The sequence below is a fragment of the Narcine bancroftii genome, chromosome 1 (genome assembly GCF_036971445.1).
Source record: "Narcine bancroftii isolate sNarBan1 chromosome 1, sNarBan1.hap1, whole genome shotgun sequence".
Classification (NCBI taxonomy): domain Eukaryota; kingdom Metazoa; phylum Chordata; class Chondrichthyes; order Torpediniformes; family Narcinidae; genus Narcine; species Narcine bancroftii.
The window spans coordinates 423,627,829-423,646,421 of NC_091469.1; the positions used below are offsets into that span (position 1 = coordinate 423,627,829).

The 18,593-nt window shown below is 40.5% G+C and overlaps 1 protein-coding gene across 5 annotated transcripts in view; it reads right to left on the minus strand.

The window, feature by feature from the left end:
• Positions 1-18,593, minus strand: part of LOC138751620 (dual 3',5'-cyclic-AMP and -GMP phosphodiesterase 11A-like) — a 272,213-nt gene that overhangs the window by 51,059 nt on the left and 202,561 nt on the right. For all 5 annotated transcript variants that reach the window (XM_069914141.1, XM_069914140.1, XM_069914143.1 and 2 more), the window contains 3 exons: positions 9,391-9,481; positions 2,628-2,728; positions 1,019-1,096 (listed from right to left, as the gene is read on the minus strand). In XM_069914141.1, the coding sequence (XP_069770242.1) occupies positions 1,019-1,096; positions 2,628-2,728; positions 9,391-9,481 (270 nt within the window). The remainder of the gene's footprint in view (positions 1-1,018; positions 1,097-2,627; positions 2,729-9,390; positions 9,482-18,593) is intronic.

The window sequence follows — 18,593 nt, forward strand, 5'->3', positions numbered from 1 at the left end:
CTTTTATGTTGATGATGCCACATCACATGTAATCCAGCTGCGCTGGATGGGTCACGTCTCCAGAATGGAGGACCATCGCCTTCCCAAGATCGTGTTATATGGCGAGCTCTCCACTAGCCACCGTGACAGAGGCGCACCAAAGAAAAGGTACAAGGACTGCCTAAAGAAATCTCTTGGTGCCTGCCACATTGACCACTGCCAGTGGGCTGATAACGCCTCAAACCGTGCATCTTGGCGCCTCACAGTTTGGCGGGCAGCAACCTCCTTTGAAGAAGACCGCAGAGCCCACCTCACTGACAAAAGGCAAAGGAGGAAAAACCCAACACCCAACCCCAACCAACCAATATTCCCCTGCAACCGCTGCAACCGTGTCTGCCTGTCCCGCATCGGACTTGTCAGCCACAAACGAGCCTGCAGCTGACGTGGACTTTTTACCCCCTCCATAAATCTTCATCCGCGAAGCCAAGCCAAAGAAAGAACATGTAATGCCAAATAAAAACATCATGCTTGTGTGCAGCTTTGGCTACATGCCAGGGGTAGGGGTGGGGGGTGGGGGTACAGAATGAGAATCTATAATCCTCCCACTCTTCTTTCTTTCCCTAGTCAAATAATCATCCAAAATCACACAATGACATCAGATTTATGTTGGTGACAGAAAAACATGTACGAGGAACAGTAGTCCAGCACCAGTCAGAGCATTTTAAGGTAAGAATTGGAGGCAAATATATTATTAGAAAATCTGGATTTCATTTGAAACCAAGCCTGATGAGTAAACCAGTGAGCTTACTGATATAATTTTCTATCCAACACTTTTGACAGCTGTTTTTTTTAATTTTAAACTTGCATTTATATTGTATGTTACTATAGCAAAATAAACATGGAGCTGTCATCCATCCTCAGAATGTTGCCTAGTTCAATGGAAATTAGATTCAATAATGGTGTAATGGTTAACCATGTTATTATTTCAAACATGTATTCCTTATGAAGAAGACAAAACAGTTTCAGAATATGGTTTTACCTGAGCATTTGCCTGTGCTTCTCAAGACACCAGTTATGCTCCCCTGACATGACATATTCAAAGAACTTTGAGCGCAACCTGCATTCAAATGAAAATATTTATTTTGTTGTATCTTTGGTTGAAAAGCAATATAGCATTACCATTCCAGACACGATTAAAATAATACACTCAGGGAAATTAGCACAGTCCAACAAACCAACAACTGCATATGCCATAGAAATACTGGCATCTAAATAGTTTCAGTCAGCAATAAATGTTGATAAATGAGCAATCTTCTAATTATATGATTAAATGAAACAGGTTTTAAAATGCTTACTTGAGCATTCAAAAATACATATGGCTAGCACACATATCAAATTGAAGCAACCGATTAAAATCAGTAACTCTGATAAAATTCATGCATAGTCCAGCAGTAAATTCCAGTTAAATAACTTTCTCATCTCTTTAATATCTTCAATTCCATGAATGGTTGGTTTTTAAATAACCATTAAGTGAATGCACAAAAAGGAAACACTGCTGTACAAATCACCCTTGTACACATATTTCTCCAAAGGTTTGTGTACAGATGTTAGGTCTGCCTTAGCCATGAGGGCAAGAAGCAGTTCAGAAACTAGGTCACTGCCTAACATGCAGGTTAACCTAAAAGATATATAAAGAAGAAACAAACATGGAACTTGCACCACACAAAAGTGCTGGAGAGACTCAACAGGTCACATCTCCAACCAGAGGGTATCAATATAAACCTCCAATTTCCATCAACTCCCCTGTCCCTTTCTTTCCCTAATTCCTCTGTCTCCCACCTCCCTGCCCCTTCATTCACCTATCAGAGCTATCCACGTAGCCCTCTGCTCTCTCGCCTATCACTTCTCTGATTATTTCTCTTTTACCCTCCCAGCTCTATCTACCGTTACCTCCTGTCCGTTAGCTTGCCCCTCCCTTCCCTCAATGCCCCCATGCCTTTTTATTCAGATATCTGTCTGATTTTTGATTTTGATTTTGGGGTCAGTCCTAAAATGTTGACTGCCATTTACTTTCAATTGATGCTGTGTAACCTGCTGACTTTCTCCAGCACTTCTGTCCCACTCCACTGGACCCTGTATCTGTAGATTTTATTGTTATCAGGGAGCATGCTCTGATGGAACACCTTATCCCATCTGAATCTGTTTTAGAACAAATATATTGATCCTAAAAATCAATAAGAGTTGGTTTGCAAGGAAAATAGTGCAGCCAATTTGCAAATAAACAAATTGAAAGAGCAGATCTGTTCCTTTTGATACTGAGGAAGAAATAAAATTGAATGAGACCAATTACTTTATTTGAAGTGTGCCATGGAATCTTTTGTGCATGATCTACAGACATTGGGATTCAATATCCTTCTAAGACAATGGCCAAAAGTTTCCAGTTCCCGTATTTTACAGAATAGTCAAATTAGATGGTCGCTTAAAATCTTGGAATAGATCTTGAAACTTCTGACAGGGATAACTATGTTAAGAATCGAGTTAACTTGGCAAATGCAACTTTGCTGAATGGTATTACATTTATAATTGACACAATAATACATTTAAATGGCAAATCTGCATTGAAATTAAAGAGTAATGAAAACACTTACTCAAAATAAAGCATGAGATCAGTGGACAGGATAGCTTGTTTTAGCAATTGCATCAAATCACTGTAGTCTTTGGAGGAAAGGTTGGCGAAAATGTTATGTCCCTAAAATTAAGACAAAGTAGCTTAGTACAAGTGTATGCAAAATGAAAGATTATGTTCCTGGAGTTTTAAGATTTACTTCTCAAAATTCACCTCTCAGATGTCCTTTAGATTTCCTCCCTCTCACCTTAAACCTATGTCTACATTCATCCAGACTGGGAAAAAGTCTCGAACAACCCTATCTATGTCCTTCATAATTTTATAAACTTCCAGTGACGGGAAAACCACCCTATAAAATTGTTCCTTGTAACTATAGCCCTCCATTCCAGGCAAGTCATTGTCAAGTCAACAACATAGAAAAGGTGCCTGGAAACACATGTATGAATCTCATACTTCTGGGAAATTCCAATGGTTTGAAATTTCATTTAAAAAAAATAAAATGTTTGAAATCATTTCTAAAAATTGAAAATATGGAATCTGAAAAATCTGATTAACAGAACTGAAATATTTCCATCTTACTCTGTTACAGCAAGAACAATGCAGCCTGAATCTTAATATCTGTGACCCTTCTCCTCACTCTCCCAATGTTAACGGGGGTCAGTTAACTTCAATACTTCCAAGGAATGCCTTACACATTAAAAGAGACTGAAAAATTTGATGTTGCTTGGAGAAAAAAATAGGCATTTGAAAAGGAGTAATTCTATCATTGTGTCTTGTGATGCTCTTCAGGATCAAGATAAATTTCAGAGACTCTTCTGCAAGCCCCAGTACAGGGTTTTAAACTTTATCTGTGACAGATTTGAAAGCAAATGTTTTGTAATAACAGGGAAATACAGCCAACAAGTCCATGTCCATTTATGAGGCCATGAAAGATTATAATTTTACAGAAGTTGGGCTTCAGCAAAAGTGAGATTCTACATGGACAATTCTACATTTACAATGTATGTTCACAGCTATTAACTGAACTAGAACCCAACCACACATAAACATACTACCTGCAGAGTTTTCTGGCAAGTGATTAGAAACATGGATTCTAGTTGAAGCTGGAGGCACACAAAGGACAGGAGGTCTTATTGAAGTTTTCCTTTACATCCAAGCTCATGATCATACTGACCAATGTGTCTCACTACTCAACTGTTCTGTTTTCTTATAAACTAAGAAAGAGCAGCACAGTGGTAATGCAGGCAGAACAGCTATCATCTAGCTCAGGGGTCCACAAGTTTTTAGACCATCAACCCCTTCATGGAATACTTGATCCCTCATCAACCCCCAGGCATGGAATCCTGACACTGGATGGGGGGTGGCGTTGCTGGACAAGGGGGTGGGGCGCTGGATGGTGTGGGGGGGTGCTAACATAGGTACCATATCTACTTGAGTAATAGATGATCCCGTGCAAAAGTCATCCACCCTATTTTTGGCCTCAGCCACCTGACCATCCGAACTCCCGACCATCCGAATTGCCAACCGTGGATCCTCGCCCCACTGCCTGCCTATTCGAACTCCTGACAGCGGATCCTCGTCCCAAAGCCCACCCCTCTGATCTCCCAACTGCAGATCCTCGCCCCAGCGCCTCCCCATCCAAACTCCCGACTGTGGATCCTCGCCCCAGCGCCTCCCCATCCAAACGCCCGACTGTGGACCCTCGCCCCAACGCCCAACCATCTGAACTTCAGACTAAGAATCTCCACCCCCAGCTCACATGTACGTGAACCCCTGACTCCAGAGCATTACCCCGGTGCCCACCTATGTGAACACCCAACCACGGATCCCCACCCCGAAGCCCACCCATCTGAGCTACTGATGCCCTGACCATGAACTTGCCACCTGGTCCTGGCCATCTGAGCTCCAGATGTTTTGAACAACTCATGAGGTCAAAAGTTTGACCCATTAAAAGTCAGCCCCCCTTTTTTTTGCCCCAAAAGGTGGTCCAAAAAATTCAATGATTACACGAGTATAAAACAGAATACATTCTGTCCTCCCTTTCACTCTAAACAACAGTAATTCAAGGTCAAAGTCAAATACAACATGGCAGCCACCAAGGCCCACTCTCGTGAGAGGTTGGCCAGCATTGCCAGAGGCACTATTTTCAATCAACCCCACCCCCCCCACCCAGGTTTTATCGACCTCGACTTGACCCCCCCCATCAGCATTATCAATTCCCTTTCTGCCCCATGGCATTTATCGACCCGACCCCCCCAATCAGTATTATCGACTCCCTTTCTGCCCCATGGCATTTATTGACCATTTTTGAGACCTCTAGCTCCTGCAACAGGTTTAATTTTAACCTCTGGTCATATTTGCATGGATTTTGCATCTTCTCCCTGTTAATTTGTGGGTTCCCCTGGGTACTCCATTTTCCTCCCTCACCCCAAAGACATGCCAGTTGGTAGGTTATAGAGTTACTTTAAATTACCTGAATTGTAGTGGCTAGTGAGAGAATCAGGGGGATATTAATGGGCATGTTTCAGAGATTAGATTACAGAGCCACAAATGGAGGACTGGGATAGGTTGAAAGACTACCTAAGGAAAATGAAATAAGAATCATTCTCATCTATTTCTTACATGAACATTATTACATATGTTGGTAAGAAAGGGTATTACCCACCTTTCTATTCAAAGGGCTGCCTGTTTTTTTTTTTGCTTTTGCCTTGACAAAGGGCTCAGGCCAAACAGTGATTACCCTTCACTTCCAATGGATACTGCATGACCTGCTAAATTTCTCCAGCATTGTTTGTGGAAGTGTTACTGAGATGGTTTAGCTAGAATTATCTTGCATCTAAATTTAGAATGTTCTAAGCTGATGCTGACACCATTTTTATTTGTAAAACTGCAGGTGGCAATATTTAGCACCAAACATGCTTTTAAAACAGTCTTGCACACTTGCATTATGTGGTGTAAAATTAAATCATAATAATATCAAATGCAATCTGAAACACTGCCCTCTTGAAGCAAAGGAAAATGCAAAACAGCAGAAAGATGCCGATGTTGATCTGAAAGAATTGCCAAGGCCTTGTAAAATTATTAGATTTTTTGTTTCAGGGTGAAAATATCACAGGTGTTCCATTGGATTGTCAATAATGTACAAGTAAAATAATGAAATTTAGTTCTTTCCTTGCTCTCTGCCATGCTCTCGCATATCCTGCCTACTGATCTGCTCACTTTAAACTTAGTATTTGCATCAACCTTCAGATGTAGCACACTATTGTATCCCACCTCCTGCAAGACAAATTTAAACCTACCCGGTAATGCAAGCAAATCTCCCTCACAGTTCACTGGCCCCTTTCCTGTTCAACTGTAACCCAACTTTTTTTTTACAGTTCACCTCTGCATCAGAAGAGATCCCAATGGCCCAAGCAACCATCCACCATTACCTCCTATCTCCTATTATCAAACCAAATTCATGCCCAATTAGCCTCCATGCCTTGGACTGTATGGGCTCTAACGTTTTGGACCTTCCTTGATACCGTTGACTGAAGTCCAGATAAACTGTGTAAATAATTGCCCTCAGCAATATATTTTATTGCTTCAAACTCAAACAAATTAGACAATCAGGATTTCCCACCAACTATCCCTTGCTTTTGTTAGTGTACATTAAATGTAATGTTGCCTCAGTCTGGGGGAAGTCATGGGTCTGGAAGATGCTGTCTATGGACTCTTGGTATGTTGCTGAGGTACATACTTTGGTGGCGGAATATGGGAATGAATGATTGTGGATGAAGTGCTTTTGAATGTGAGAAGAAAACAGGCCACTCCATAAACAAGCATAAGACATTTTGATATTTCATTCCAAAGAGCCCAGGAGAGCAGCAGTGCAATCAGTGCAAATTCATGTTATCCATTTCTCTTTGCCTAGCATCAGAGGAGATTTGATATATGCTGATATTAGCTTGCTGCAATTGGTGGCTGCAGTTTGCCCATTTTATTCAAGTAGGGCCCAATACTAAAAGTGATGGGAATCTCTTGGGCAGGGTTGATTGTTTCGCACTGGAAGTGTCAAAAAGGGCTCCTTCTTATCATTTTATGCAGATTTCTGAACATTTCAAAGCTTTGAAAGATTTTTCTCAGGACTCCTGGGGGTTGTTTCTCTAACTTACTAAGTATCTAAAGTGCATTGAAGCCTCAAGGAGAATATTTGGCCTTTAATTGCATAAATGATAAAAAAAAAAGTTTGAAAATTATTATTTATTAAAAATTGTTCACAGATCCTTTTCATGTTGTTCCCCATGGATATGGAAGATTGAAGCTGATTTATATTTTAATCTTCTTTCTCTGAATAGCTTATGATACATTAATGATGAAAACTACTTTCTATTGGGCCAGTATTTGAAAATGTTCAATTGCCTCAGGGTTCATTAATTATTCTGGAATTTTTTTTTCCCTTATATGCAAGTGTAAAGCAGTCACTGGTTCACTAGATTTGCATTTTAGGGAACAAAGATAAAGTGTAAGTGTTGCCACTTCTCTACTTGGTCCCAAATGCACTCCTGTAAATAGGCAATTAGCATTTACAGAATTGATCCAAATTTAAAAAATATACACACTAATAAAGTTATGTGGAATATTTGAGCTTGCCTCAAAGGCTGAGGGCAAGCATGGAGGGGGTGAGGAGTGCGGTGGGGAGCGGAGGAATACAGTATTAAGCAGTGGTGCTGATTTAATATTGGCGGTATCATCGGAAGAGGTTGGACAAGAAGATAGATCTGCAGCTAAAATTCAAGTAGTATTCATGTTGGGACATATTCTGACATCTTATCAAAATTAAAGTGACCACCAGGCAAAGATATGTTCAAAAATGGCATGGCACAATTGAATGTTTTTTTTAAATCAGGATGGACATTGCCACAGTTACAGCCAAAAATAATTTTCTTATATTCTCTCCAGATTAATTACTAATATTTCATTAGGCTTTGTGAATCAGACCTGCAAATTTTAGGGATCTGTATACCAGGATTAATAAATCTTCTTTGATTTCTTTTATTTCACCTATCCATAGGATGACCTCACACTTATCTGTACTGGAATCCAACTGCTGCAGATTTGTTGTCAATTAATCTGCCAAAGTTTAAAGAGTTAGATATCTAGAGAAGTGAATTTACAGCAATGCCATGAAAGGAGCCTGTACATTTGTTCCAATAGCAGAACCATGACCACTGAAAGGCAGAAAAAGTTCAAATGTCTTCTCAATTCTGGCATAGTATAAAGGTCCAGTATGGTGTACTAAACATATCTGCAGCTTATAGAGACTTCCTATCATGTGGAATGGTTTACCTGGGAGCAAAAAAAAAGTGTCATTTATGCTTCCAGTCTTCAATCATAATTAATCTCACTTACATTGTTTACATACATTCAATTCACTAAAAGCCTCACATGGAATCAAACTGATAGAAACATGAATTTCCATAATGAGCTGCTTGCTGACACCAGGATTTTTATCACATTATGGTGACTGAAGGTGGATGCCACGTTGGGATTCTTTTTGGATGTTACAAGTAAAACAGTGATGGTACGGCAGAGTAGATGGAGGACCCTTAAACCTCCAAGATAAAAATGAGTGTTGGGATATATCTTTATTCTTGCTTAAAATAAATGATTTGGATGTAAAGAGGAAGGATATTGCGAAACATTTTCAACAGCACTCAAGTAGAAGGGAAAGTTCGGAAGGAGAAAGTTAACAAAAACGGAGAAAACCCAGATTCATTACATAAATTATGGATAACCAGCAAGAGTTAAAGCTCAAGGGTGTAATTTCCTGGAATAGTCACAATGATTTGCTAATGAGAAATTTGTGAAAGGCCTATAAAGATGTATCTAGGCATTTGCTATTTTCCCATAAAAGATATGGCAATGCATTTATCACACCCTTCATAAATACACACAACAAATAAAGCAGAAAATAAATTATTCAAACCTTGCTACCAAGTTAAAGTCCACCCTGTTAACACCTAGCTATTAACTGAAAAAAAGTTTCCATCGTTCACACTAGACTGTAATTTACTTAATTACAACAACTTTGCTCATTTCCAACACTGCCCTGACACACTATTAAAATGAAGGGTCATTTTGCTTTTTAAGGATACACTATATATTTTCTTTTGAAGAGATCACAAAAATCGTGGAAAACTTAAAAGCCTTGGATAGAAATTTCCAAGAATAGCTGTTACAGCAGAGATAGAAGAAATCTTTGTGTGCCACTGAATTCTATCTTCAAACTAAATCTGCACACAGATTTCAATAAGTATATTTAAATTACAACTTGTAAGAAGTAATGGCTTAGAACCTGTATCACTGTTTCATACATGAATAAGGATGACTGTTATATGGGGATAACAATTCATCTGATGTCACGCTTGGCTAAAAAATGTGATGACATAAATTATTGGCTAACAAACCAATTGTGTGGCACTAATCAACTTGGTTCCTGTTAAAGAATCCTCGTAAGCATAAACTTTCATTTGTAATAAAATCCTAGCTTTGCTAGGCTTTTGCATTGAGGGGGCAGTCATGCATATATATTTGATATTAGAGTTAGGCTTAATAATTACCACACTATAAATTCTAATGCTATAACTGCATAAAAGTATAATTTATAAACCTTGACACTTTGCAGCTCAGCACCATGTTTATTAAAAACTGAACCTTTTTTTTGCTTTATTTTGCATTTGCAAATCTTCAATGTATTTTTTCTATATTTTTTTGCCAACAGTAACTGCTTTTGGTTTGCTTACCTCACTCTGCAGTATCATTACAGCATGGTTAAAATGATGGTGTTCCAAAGTAGCAGATGTCCCATACAGCTGTGCTAAAGCAGATTGACTCCTGCAAGAGAATTAAATGGTGGCACTGTCAGAGGTTGGTTGGTATACAACGTTTCTTCGGGTATCCTTTGGTTCATTAAATTGAAAGTTGTTGGTGGTGATGAACATCGGTATCTGTTATTGTTAGTGAAATCCAAGATGGCATTTACAAAAATAACTCATTTGTGCTTTCATCCATACTTTACTCATATTTACAAATTTATCTTGAACTGGGTGTTCACAATAGTTTGCTAAATTATTCAAGATGGCTGGACAGAGCAGTGTAGGTTATGTCACATTTGTGGCTCGAAATGTGAAATTGATAACACCATCAACACATGATTTACCTGTTGAACATCAGCGTGTCTTTATTTCTCTGCTTCCATTATTCTACCATTTTGCTCCTGCATACAACGCTCGCATGTCCTCTCACTTCCGGTCAGGTTAATAGCTCAACCTCTATCTGCATACATCTCATGCATGACATCCCTCCTTTCACCGGAAATAAACTTTATATCTTTATGTGTCTTAACCTTTCAATCTAAGTGTATATCTCATATGAATATCACCGAACATAATACATTGCTGTGTTTCTTTCTGTTTAAATGCAAACACTTTAACACTATCAATAGCATTTTTCTGCCTTCAAACCAACAAAAGCAACATCAAATTCCCTCTTCACAAAATGTAACGTAATCATGTTATAACCAAATGTAATATAATGGCTCAACATTTCTCCTGTAGTTATACTAATACAATGGTCACCTCATATGCAAAATGTACATGTTTGAAATTATACATTTTTTTTTCATTTAATACCAAATAGTCGACCAAAACAAAAATGCAATTCTTACAGCACTCAAACATGTACTTCATGATGTATTTATCAAAATCACTGTCCAAATGTTCCCCTCATCATTCCTTTTCCTGCATCAAAATACTTCTGATCGTTGGTTACTGCTACTGATGGTCCAAAGTCAAACCACGTCAAGTATAAAATAAATGTTGGGCGCACAGTTTTCTTTTTCTAATAATGCTAAACACAACAAAACAGCGATGATCCAGGTAATCATAGCACAACTTCGCAAAGGTCTCTTTCTCAGAGTTTGCGATGGTTTATTTCCTATACGCATTCACTGCGTTTTTCACAAGGGCAGCACTCGGCGTACACCCTTTTAATTATTTCTCTTTTTTTTTCACAATCATCACACATTTCCACTTTTCCTTGGCGTGTATCATTACTGCGCTTCCACCGAATCAATGCACTTTTTTTTTCTTCTTTGAAACTCATTCCAACTATCACAAACTTTCACTTTCATGATAATGTGGGCACGATTAGAAATATGGCACAAAATCTTCATATCGCTTAGGTGGTTTCCTGTCCCGTCTCAGCCTTCCTGCAATGCTACTGTCACGACTTGGTTGCTCACCTTCAGCACCGGAAACACTGCTCGCTACGGCCTCTGGTGTTTCTGGTACTCTGGCCACTTCATCGGGAAAACTGGTAACTACCTCTGGAACGTCGTCTGGTCCCTCAGGTTGAGCATCTCGTACTGGATTTCCAACCACTTCACTCGGTGCCGCTCTGGATTGGTACTTTTTGACACCAGACACGTTTCTTTTGTAGAGGACTCCAGCTGGAGACCTGACTGTCACCATACTGCCGCTTCTGGATACAACAGTGTAGGGTTGATGGTAATAAGGTGTGTCTAGCTTACCACCACTCTCTTGCCTCACAAGAACATTATCTCCGGGCATGACGTCTGAGTACCTGGCCCCACGTCTCGAGTCTGCATCCAGCTTTGCTGCCCCCTTCTTTTCAGCATCGTGGTCCCTCATCTCCTGGTCATCCCTGATTTCCTTCAGTTCGGGTATTTTTGTGTGGATTTTCCTCCCGAAGAGTACTTCTGCTGGACTTTTTCCTGTAGTTGCATGAGGGATTGCCCGATAGACAGCTACATAGGATAGCAATGCTTCTCTCCAGTTCTGTCCTTCTGCATGAGCGATCCATAGTCATTTTTCGATGGACTGATTTTGTCTCTCTACTTCTCCGTTGGCTTGCGGCCATTTAGGAGTTACTTTGTAATGGTGGATGCTTGTGGTCCACATATATTCAGCAAATGTCTCTGAGATGAACTGTGGACCATTGTCAGAGTATAGCGTAACAGGCAATCAATGTCTCGCGAAAATCTCTGCCAATGCTTGTATCGTTTTTTTCAGTGGTCGTTGACCTCATCACAGAGTACTCATAGTATCTGGTGTAGTAGTCCACCACTACCATGATTGACTCGCCAGTTGGTAAAGGTCCGAGAAAATCAACAGCTACATCGATCCACGGTCCTGTCAGGAGTTGCGTACTCCGGATCGGCTCTGGGGGATTACTCCTACTTGTGAGTTGACACCCATGGCAGGTTTTGACGAATTTCTCCGCGTCTTTATCACAACCTGGCCACCATACTTTACTCCTGAGGTTTTGCTTGGTACCAACAATACCTAGGTGTCCTTCATGAGCTAATGATATGGTCTTCGGTCTCAACCTCTGTGGTATCACCAATCTACCACCCCTCAACACACACTGCCCGATGCAACAAAGTTCATCTCTAATGGGAACATATGCCTTGTGAGTGCACTTGTCCCATTGTCCACTTTGGATACATTCTCTAACTTCCATGAGTTTTGGGTCATGTTCGGACTCTCTCTCGACTTCCCTCATTGTCACAGCTCCCGGTGTCGACTGGATAGCTACGAAGCGTACAAATCTCTCTGCTTCTGTCCCCAGTTCTGATTTGGATTGTGGGCATCCATCTTTCAACAATCTGGACAGCGGATCAGCAATGTTCGCTTTCCCAGTAATGTGGACTACCCTGTACTTGTACGGTTGGAGTCTGAGCACCCATCGTTCTATCCTGGCACATGGTTTGGACCTGGCGGCATAGATCACTGCCAATGGTTTATGGTCCGTGATGAGTTCAAATTCAATGCCATACAAATATGCATGGAATCTCTCGCAGGCCCATACAAGTCCGAGTGCTTCTTTCCCTGTCTGAGAATATCTCCTTTCAATGTCTGTCAAAGATCTGCTGGCATAGGCAATGATTCTTGGTCCCTCATCATGCATTTGGACCAACACAGCTCCTAAACCAACAGGGCTAGCATCCGCTATGACTTTGGTTGGTACATCCGGATCATAATACCCAAGAGTATCGGCATTCATCAGACTTTGTTTCAGAGCTGTGAATGGTTCCTTCTGCTCAGGGCCAAAATGGAATGGTACACCTTTCCTGGTTAGTTTCCTCAGTGGTTCTGCCAGTGTAGCAAAGTTAGAGATGAACTTTGCGCAATAATTGACCAATCCCAAGAAACTCCACATCTCCGTTGCATTCTGGGGTTCACGTGCATCGGCAACAGCTTTCACCTTGGCATCAGCTGGGTTCAGTCCTTCCCGTGTATGCCTGTGTCCCATGAAGTCCAACTCTGAGACACCAAACTGGCACTTGTCTCCATTCACAGTAAGGCCTGCCCCCTGTAGTCTGGATAGCACAATCCTCAACCATCTGTCATGCTCTTCCTGTATAGCTGCATGGACTATGATGTCATCAGAAATGTTGGCGACTCCAGGAATGCCTTGAATCACTCGATGGATTTCGTACTGGTAGATCTCAGGAGATGCATTGATGCCGAACGATAGCCTCTTGAACCGGTACAATCTACAATGAGTCACAAATGTTGTCATGTCCCTAGATTCTGGGTCCAGCTCTAGTTGATGATAGCCCCATTTTAAATCGATTTTTGAGAACACCTGACTGGTTGTTAACTCCTAGAGTACTTCTTCTACTGTTGGTATTGGGTGTTGTTCTCGAATTATAGCTTCATTGGCCATCCTCATATCAACACAGAGTCTCATGTCATCATTTGGTTTGGGCACGATCACTAGTGGGCTGACCCACTGCGTTAAATGTTCTACAGGTTCAATAATGTCTTGATCAATCAACTCTTTGATTTTGGCCTTGACTTTCCCACGAAGTCCAAATGGGGTTCTGCGCACTGGTTGCGCCTTGGGTTTGACTGTTTTGTCCACTGCTAGCTTTAGTTGTCAACCTTTCAGCTTTCCTACTCCCTGGAAAACTGCGGGGAATTCTTGCTTCATATCCTCGTATGACTGAACTGAATTAACATGAGCTCCAATATGAAGTATTGCCAGATCTTGCGCCGTGCGTCTACTCAGCAATGGTTCTCCCCTCTCGTCTATGACAACAAACTCTGCTTCGGTGTGCTTGTCACCAGCTTCAACAGTCGCAGTGAAACATCCAATGGTCTGCAATGGCTTAGTTGCTGTGTATGGATACAGTTTCTTTGAACACTTTGATGTACAAATGATCATTTTATTTCAATTTCTCCCATAAGTGCCGGTCAATTACATTACTGTCACTGCCTGAGTCTACAATGACCGGAACTGTCACACCACCAATTATCACTGGGACTTTCTCATGATGGTCATCATTCAATGTAAACTGATAGTACTTCTGCCCATCCTGGTTGTCGTCATCATCGTCACTTTCTGGGTCACCTTCTATGGCGAATAGTGCCTTTCTTTCCAGGAGACTTTCCTTTCCCCCAAGCTTTGCCCTTAGAAGCTGTACTCTTCCCATTCTGGTTTGCATTTGACTTCCTTTTGCACTTCTTTGCAAAGTGGTCTTTACCTCCACACTTTCTACAAACTTTGCCTTTCGCTGGGCAGCATGGGTCATTTCCAAAATGACCTCTGTCTCCACATCTGTAACACTCCAAGTCACGTGTCGGCATATTTCTTGGCTGGCTATGGCTATGCGAGAGCCTATTTACTTGTTGACCAACTTCGTCTTTAGTGGGCTGGCTTGAGTTGTCTTTCAGTTTCATGGTATGAAATTGCCCCTCAACAGCCTCTAATGCAGCAGCAATTGCTAAAGCATTGGTAAGTTTCAACTCACCTCCTTTTTCCTGCAATTGCCTTGTGAGTTTGTCTGATCTGCAGTGCTGCACGACTTGATCCAATAACTGGTTGTCCAATTCAGCTGCCACGTAATTGCATTCAACAGCCAACTGTCGCAATCTCGTCACGTACTGGGCGACTGTTTCCCCATCTTCCTGTTTTGTTTTGCGAAACAAATGGCGTTGAAATGTGGCATTCGGTGTCACTACATAGTGTGCATTCAATGCATCTACAGCTTTCTGGTATTCCTCCTTCCTTCCAGTATTCAAAAGCGTCTTAAAAGTTTCCCGAACTGCAGGTCCTGCGGTGAAGAGAAGTAACGCCCTCCGCTGCGCTTTCTGCTCCGCCGTACTCCCATCGAGAAATAGGCCACGACTATCGGCGTAAGCTTCGAACTCTTCAAGCCATGCCTTCCACTTCATGCTTACAGTGCTTGCATCGCCCTTCGGGTCAAAATGAGGAACACCGCGAAGTGCTAGAAATTCAGCTCCAGTGACTGCCATGATGAAACGTTCCAGCTCAAAGCCACAGATTCAAAATCCAAAATGTTTCTCCTCATTGCCAATGTCACATTTGTGGCCCGAAATATGAAATTCATAACACCATCAACACATGATTTACCTGTTGAACATCAGCGTGTCTTTATTTCTCTGCTTCCATTATTCCACCATTTCGCGCTTGCATACAATGCTCGCATGCCCTCTCACTTCCGGTCAGGTTAATAGCTCAACCTCTATCTGCATACATCTCATGCATATTCATTATCATGACAGGTTAATATTACAGTTTTGAGAACCATTGCAATTTGTGGATTTGCTGTGAAGTGGGGTTGGGATGTGACACTGCATTCACTACATTCATAAGGTCATCAATGGGATTGGAAGAAGTGGAAGGATGCTTGAGTTGAAAATACACATTGCCACTGATCATATGAGCTGAATGGCTTGTTTCTGCACTTTAAATTCCAGATAATTCTATGTGATCCTTATAATTTAAATTATTAAGAATGAAGTCCCTTACATATACAAACATTCTGACTTAACTGATATACCAGCTTGATATACCAAATATTCTGTGCAGAATCTTCATATACAGATCCCCACTTTAAAGAAGTCTATTAAATAAGCAAAAAAAAAGGTTTACTGTGTTTCCATAGCCACTATTGTTCCAAATGTATTCTATTGTGATTTATAGAGCTACAAGTGCTGAGAAATGCCAATCATCTCCCCCCACCAGTTGTAACATCAAGTATTCTTTGGTCAGGAACAGGTTTGTTCAAACATTTGGGTGGTTTGTCTTTAATTGTGTGTCGATGGGAGACAGCCATATTGGAATCAAAAAAACATCATGTTCCAACCATAACCATGGACCAAATATTTTACTTTCAGAGGATATCAACACCACAGGCCACAAACTTTTCCCAGTAGCATTTCAGCCCTGTTTCTTTGTGCGGGATTCCAATAAAACAAAACTAGTGTCAGGATGACCAGTGAAATGCACACGCAAGGTATAATATTCTGAGGGATCCTGAGTGCAAGTATACAAACTCATTAATATAATTCTGAACAATATTTAACTGTATGACAAATGGGAAGGCCTGGCTGTGTACAATATTGATCTGTCCTTTCACCATGTTTCCCTTCCCAAAAGGTATCATCCATCTCCCAATTCACCATTGTACTCCAGCTCCCCTTCCCCTCGAGCATACCCCTAGACTCATTGCTGACAGGGAAATTATGGTCCTCATGTCAATTGCATCAAGAAAATAAGACTTGGTCACTTCAATTAATTTACCTAAGTAGGTTGATATGAATTTCAAGAAAGAAGCTTTGCACCACAAACTCCGTTCAACAAAACTATTAGTTACAATAACTACCATAAAGCATGCCAACACCTCTACTATTTTCAAAAACAAATGAAGTTCAGGACTGTCCGCATGTTCCTCAACAACTTCTGCTGGTGCACCATTAAAACACACTATAGCTGGGTGCATCGGTATGAGCACTGCTCTACTCAAGATTGGAGAAGCTACAGAACATGGTAAATACCACTGAGAACATCAACTCTGCCCACTACCTAGGAAATGCAGCACTGAACGAAACACCCATTCTAGTCAGACCTTTCTCTTCATCCTCCCATCAGGAAAAGTTTCAAGACTGTTGAAGAGCAAGATTTGAAATTCAGGGTTGAATTTATTGTCATAGTAATAAAACAGTGTCATATTACATTAAATTTATTTTTGCCTGCTGCAAGGCAGACAGATTCGCCACTGTTAGGAATTGCCTAAGCGCCTCTTATAGTTCTGACAGTTAGACTCACAGTCAGTCAGAGAAAGAGAAGCAAAAGAGTGGACAAAGTGTCCATAGATTTGCCTCCAGCTCTTCTGCAGAACCCAAGAGGATTAAACACAGTTTCTTCCTCACACCCATTTGACTATTGAATGATCCCTATAATAGTTCTCTCATGCTACCCTTGCTGTGCATTAATTGATCACCTTCATCATAAGCTTATGACAGAAACTGTTTTTGCCCAACTGTACGAATGGTAGTGTTGACTCTCTAGACCACTTGGGGAAGAACCCTTCTCAATGTGAAAGTAAACTTGAACTTTATATGGTTGCAAACCTTTTTTCAAAATGGTGTTTTATGTTTGTGGATTCTCAATTACTTTGAATATATTGCCCTTCATTTTAGACAGAAAAATGAAAAAGTCAAAATGAATGAAATGGTACAATTTGAAAAGGAAATGCAATACAAGATGGATGTGTCCACATGTTTAAAATTAACAGGGTGCTTTTAAAAATCTGGTAAAAATTGATTTAGGATACTTCACTTATAAGTAACCAGTTATATTAAAACTTTATAAACAGGAGATAATTCCAACCTCTTGCAGCTAGTTCTTTATATAGTACTTTAGGAGAGATATTAAGCTTTTGGAGAGGATGTCGAAATTTACAGAATCGTAATTCCAAATGTGTTCTTACTCTCTGATGGGCCATCTAGTGTTCAAATAACTATATGCAAGTATTTTAAACAAGGAAAATTATTTCAATATATTTTTGAAATATTATTAAATGTTACTATTATTCCATTTAGAAGATTAATTTTGTATGTACAAATGTCATAATCAATTATTCATATTTTCTTAACGCAGCTAACTAAAAGTGGGAGATATCTCTACAGCTTTTACATCCAAGATGTTCAGATGCTTCATTGTTTATAACCAAACAATGGATTGTAATCTTGAAAGATATACCCAAGTAAATAAAATGCAGAGAAATGCAAGAGATGCAGATGCTGGGATCTTGACTAAACAAAGAGAAACTGGGAGGACTCCAGAGGTTTTGCAGCATCAGTGGAGAGAAATGATGAGATGACACTTCCTACACCTCTTTGTTCACTCAAGATCCCAGCATCTTCAGTTCTTGCAATTCTCAGAAGGTGGAGGGACTCAGAAGATCAGGCAGCATCCATAGATAGAAATGATCAGACAGTATTTCAAACTGTTGACTGACCATTTGCTGTATGCCAGCTGCATAACCTGTTGAGTCCTCCCAGCTTCTCTTTGTTCACTTAATAAAATCTAGCACAGACAATAACTAACTTTGGATGAACACACAAATTCAAATGGAAGTTTAGTGCATAATCTGAATCTTCTTTTCCTACAATTTAAATATGATTTTCAGGTCTGGCACCCTGAACTTTCACAAAAGCTTATGCTACGGCACCTCTTATGGTGGAGAAATTCAAAGAATTAGAATTAGAATTGTCATCCTGTAGCAACTGTGTTGCAGCGCGAAATGAAGAGTGAGGAAATGATCAGACGTGGTCAAGTCAAAGTTCAGTAGAAGTCGTTTTACTCAGTCACCTGCAGCTTTTAAACCCCCCCCCCCCCACTGCGTACCAAATGAAATCATTGCATTGTGACATCATGACATCATTTAGAACCTCCCAAGCCGGTTCAATTAAGCCTCCGGAGAGCCACTACATGCTCCTCCCCCCCCCCAAACTGGCAATAGGAAGCTAAATGTCTAGTGCCATTACAGTCCACCACTCTTGGGCAGTTGTCCGTGCCTTCGCATCGGTGATCATGGCTAGGGCTGATAAAGGACGAGATGAACAGGCTTCAGTTGGTCAAACGCAAATGTCTTTAGATGCCCCTCAAT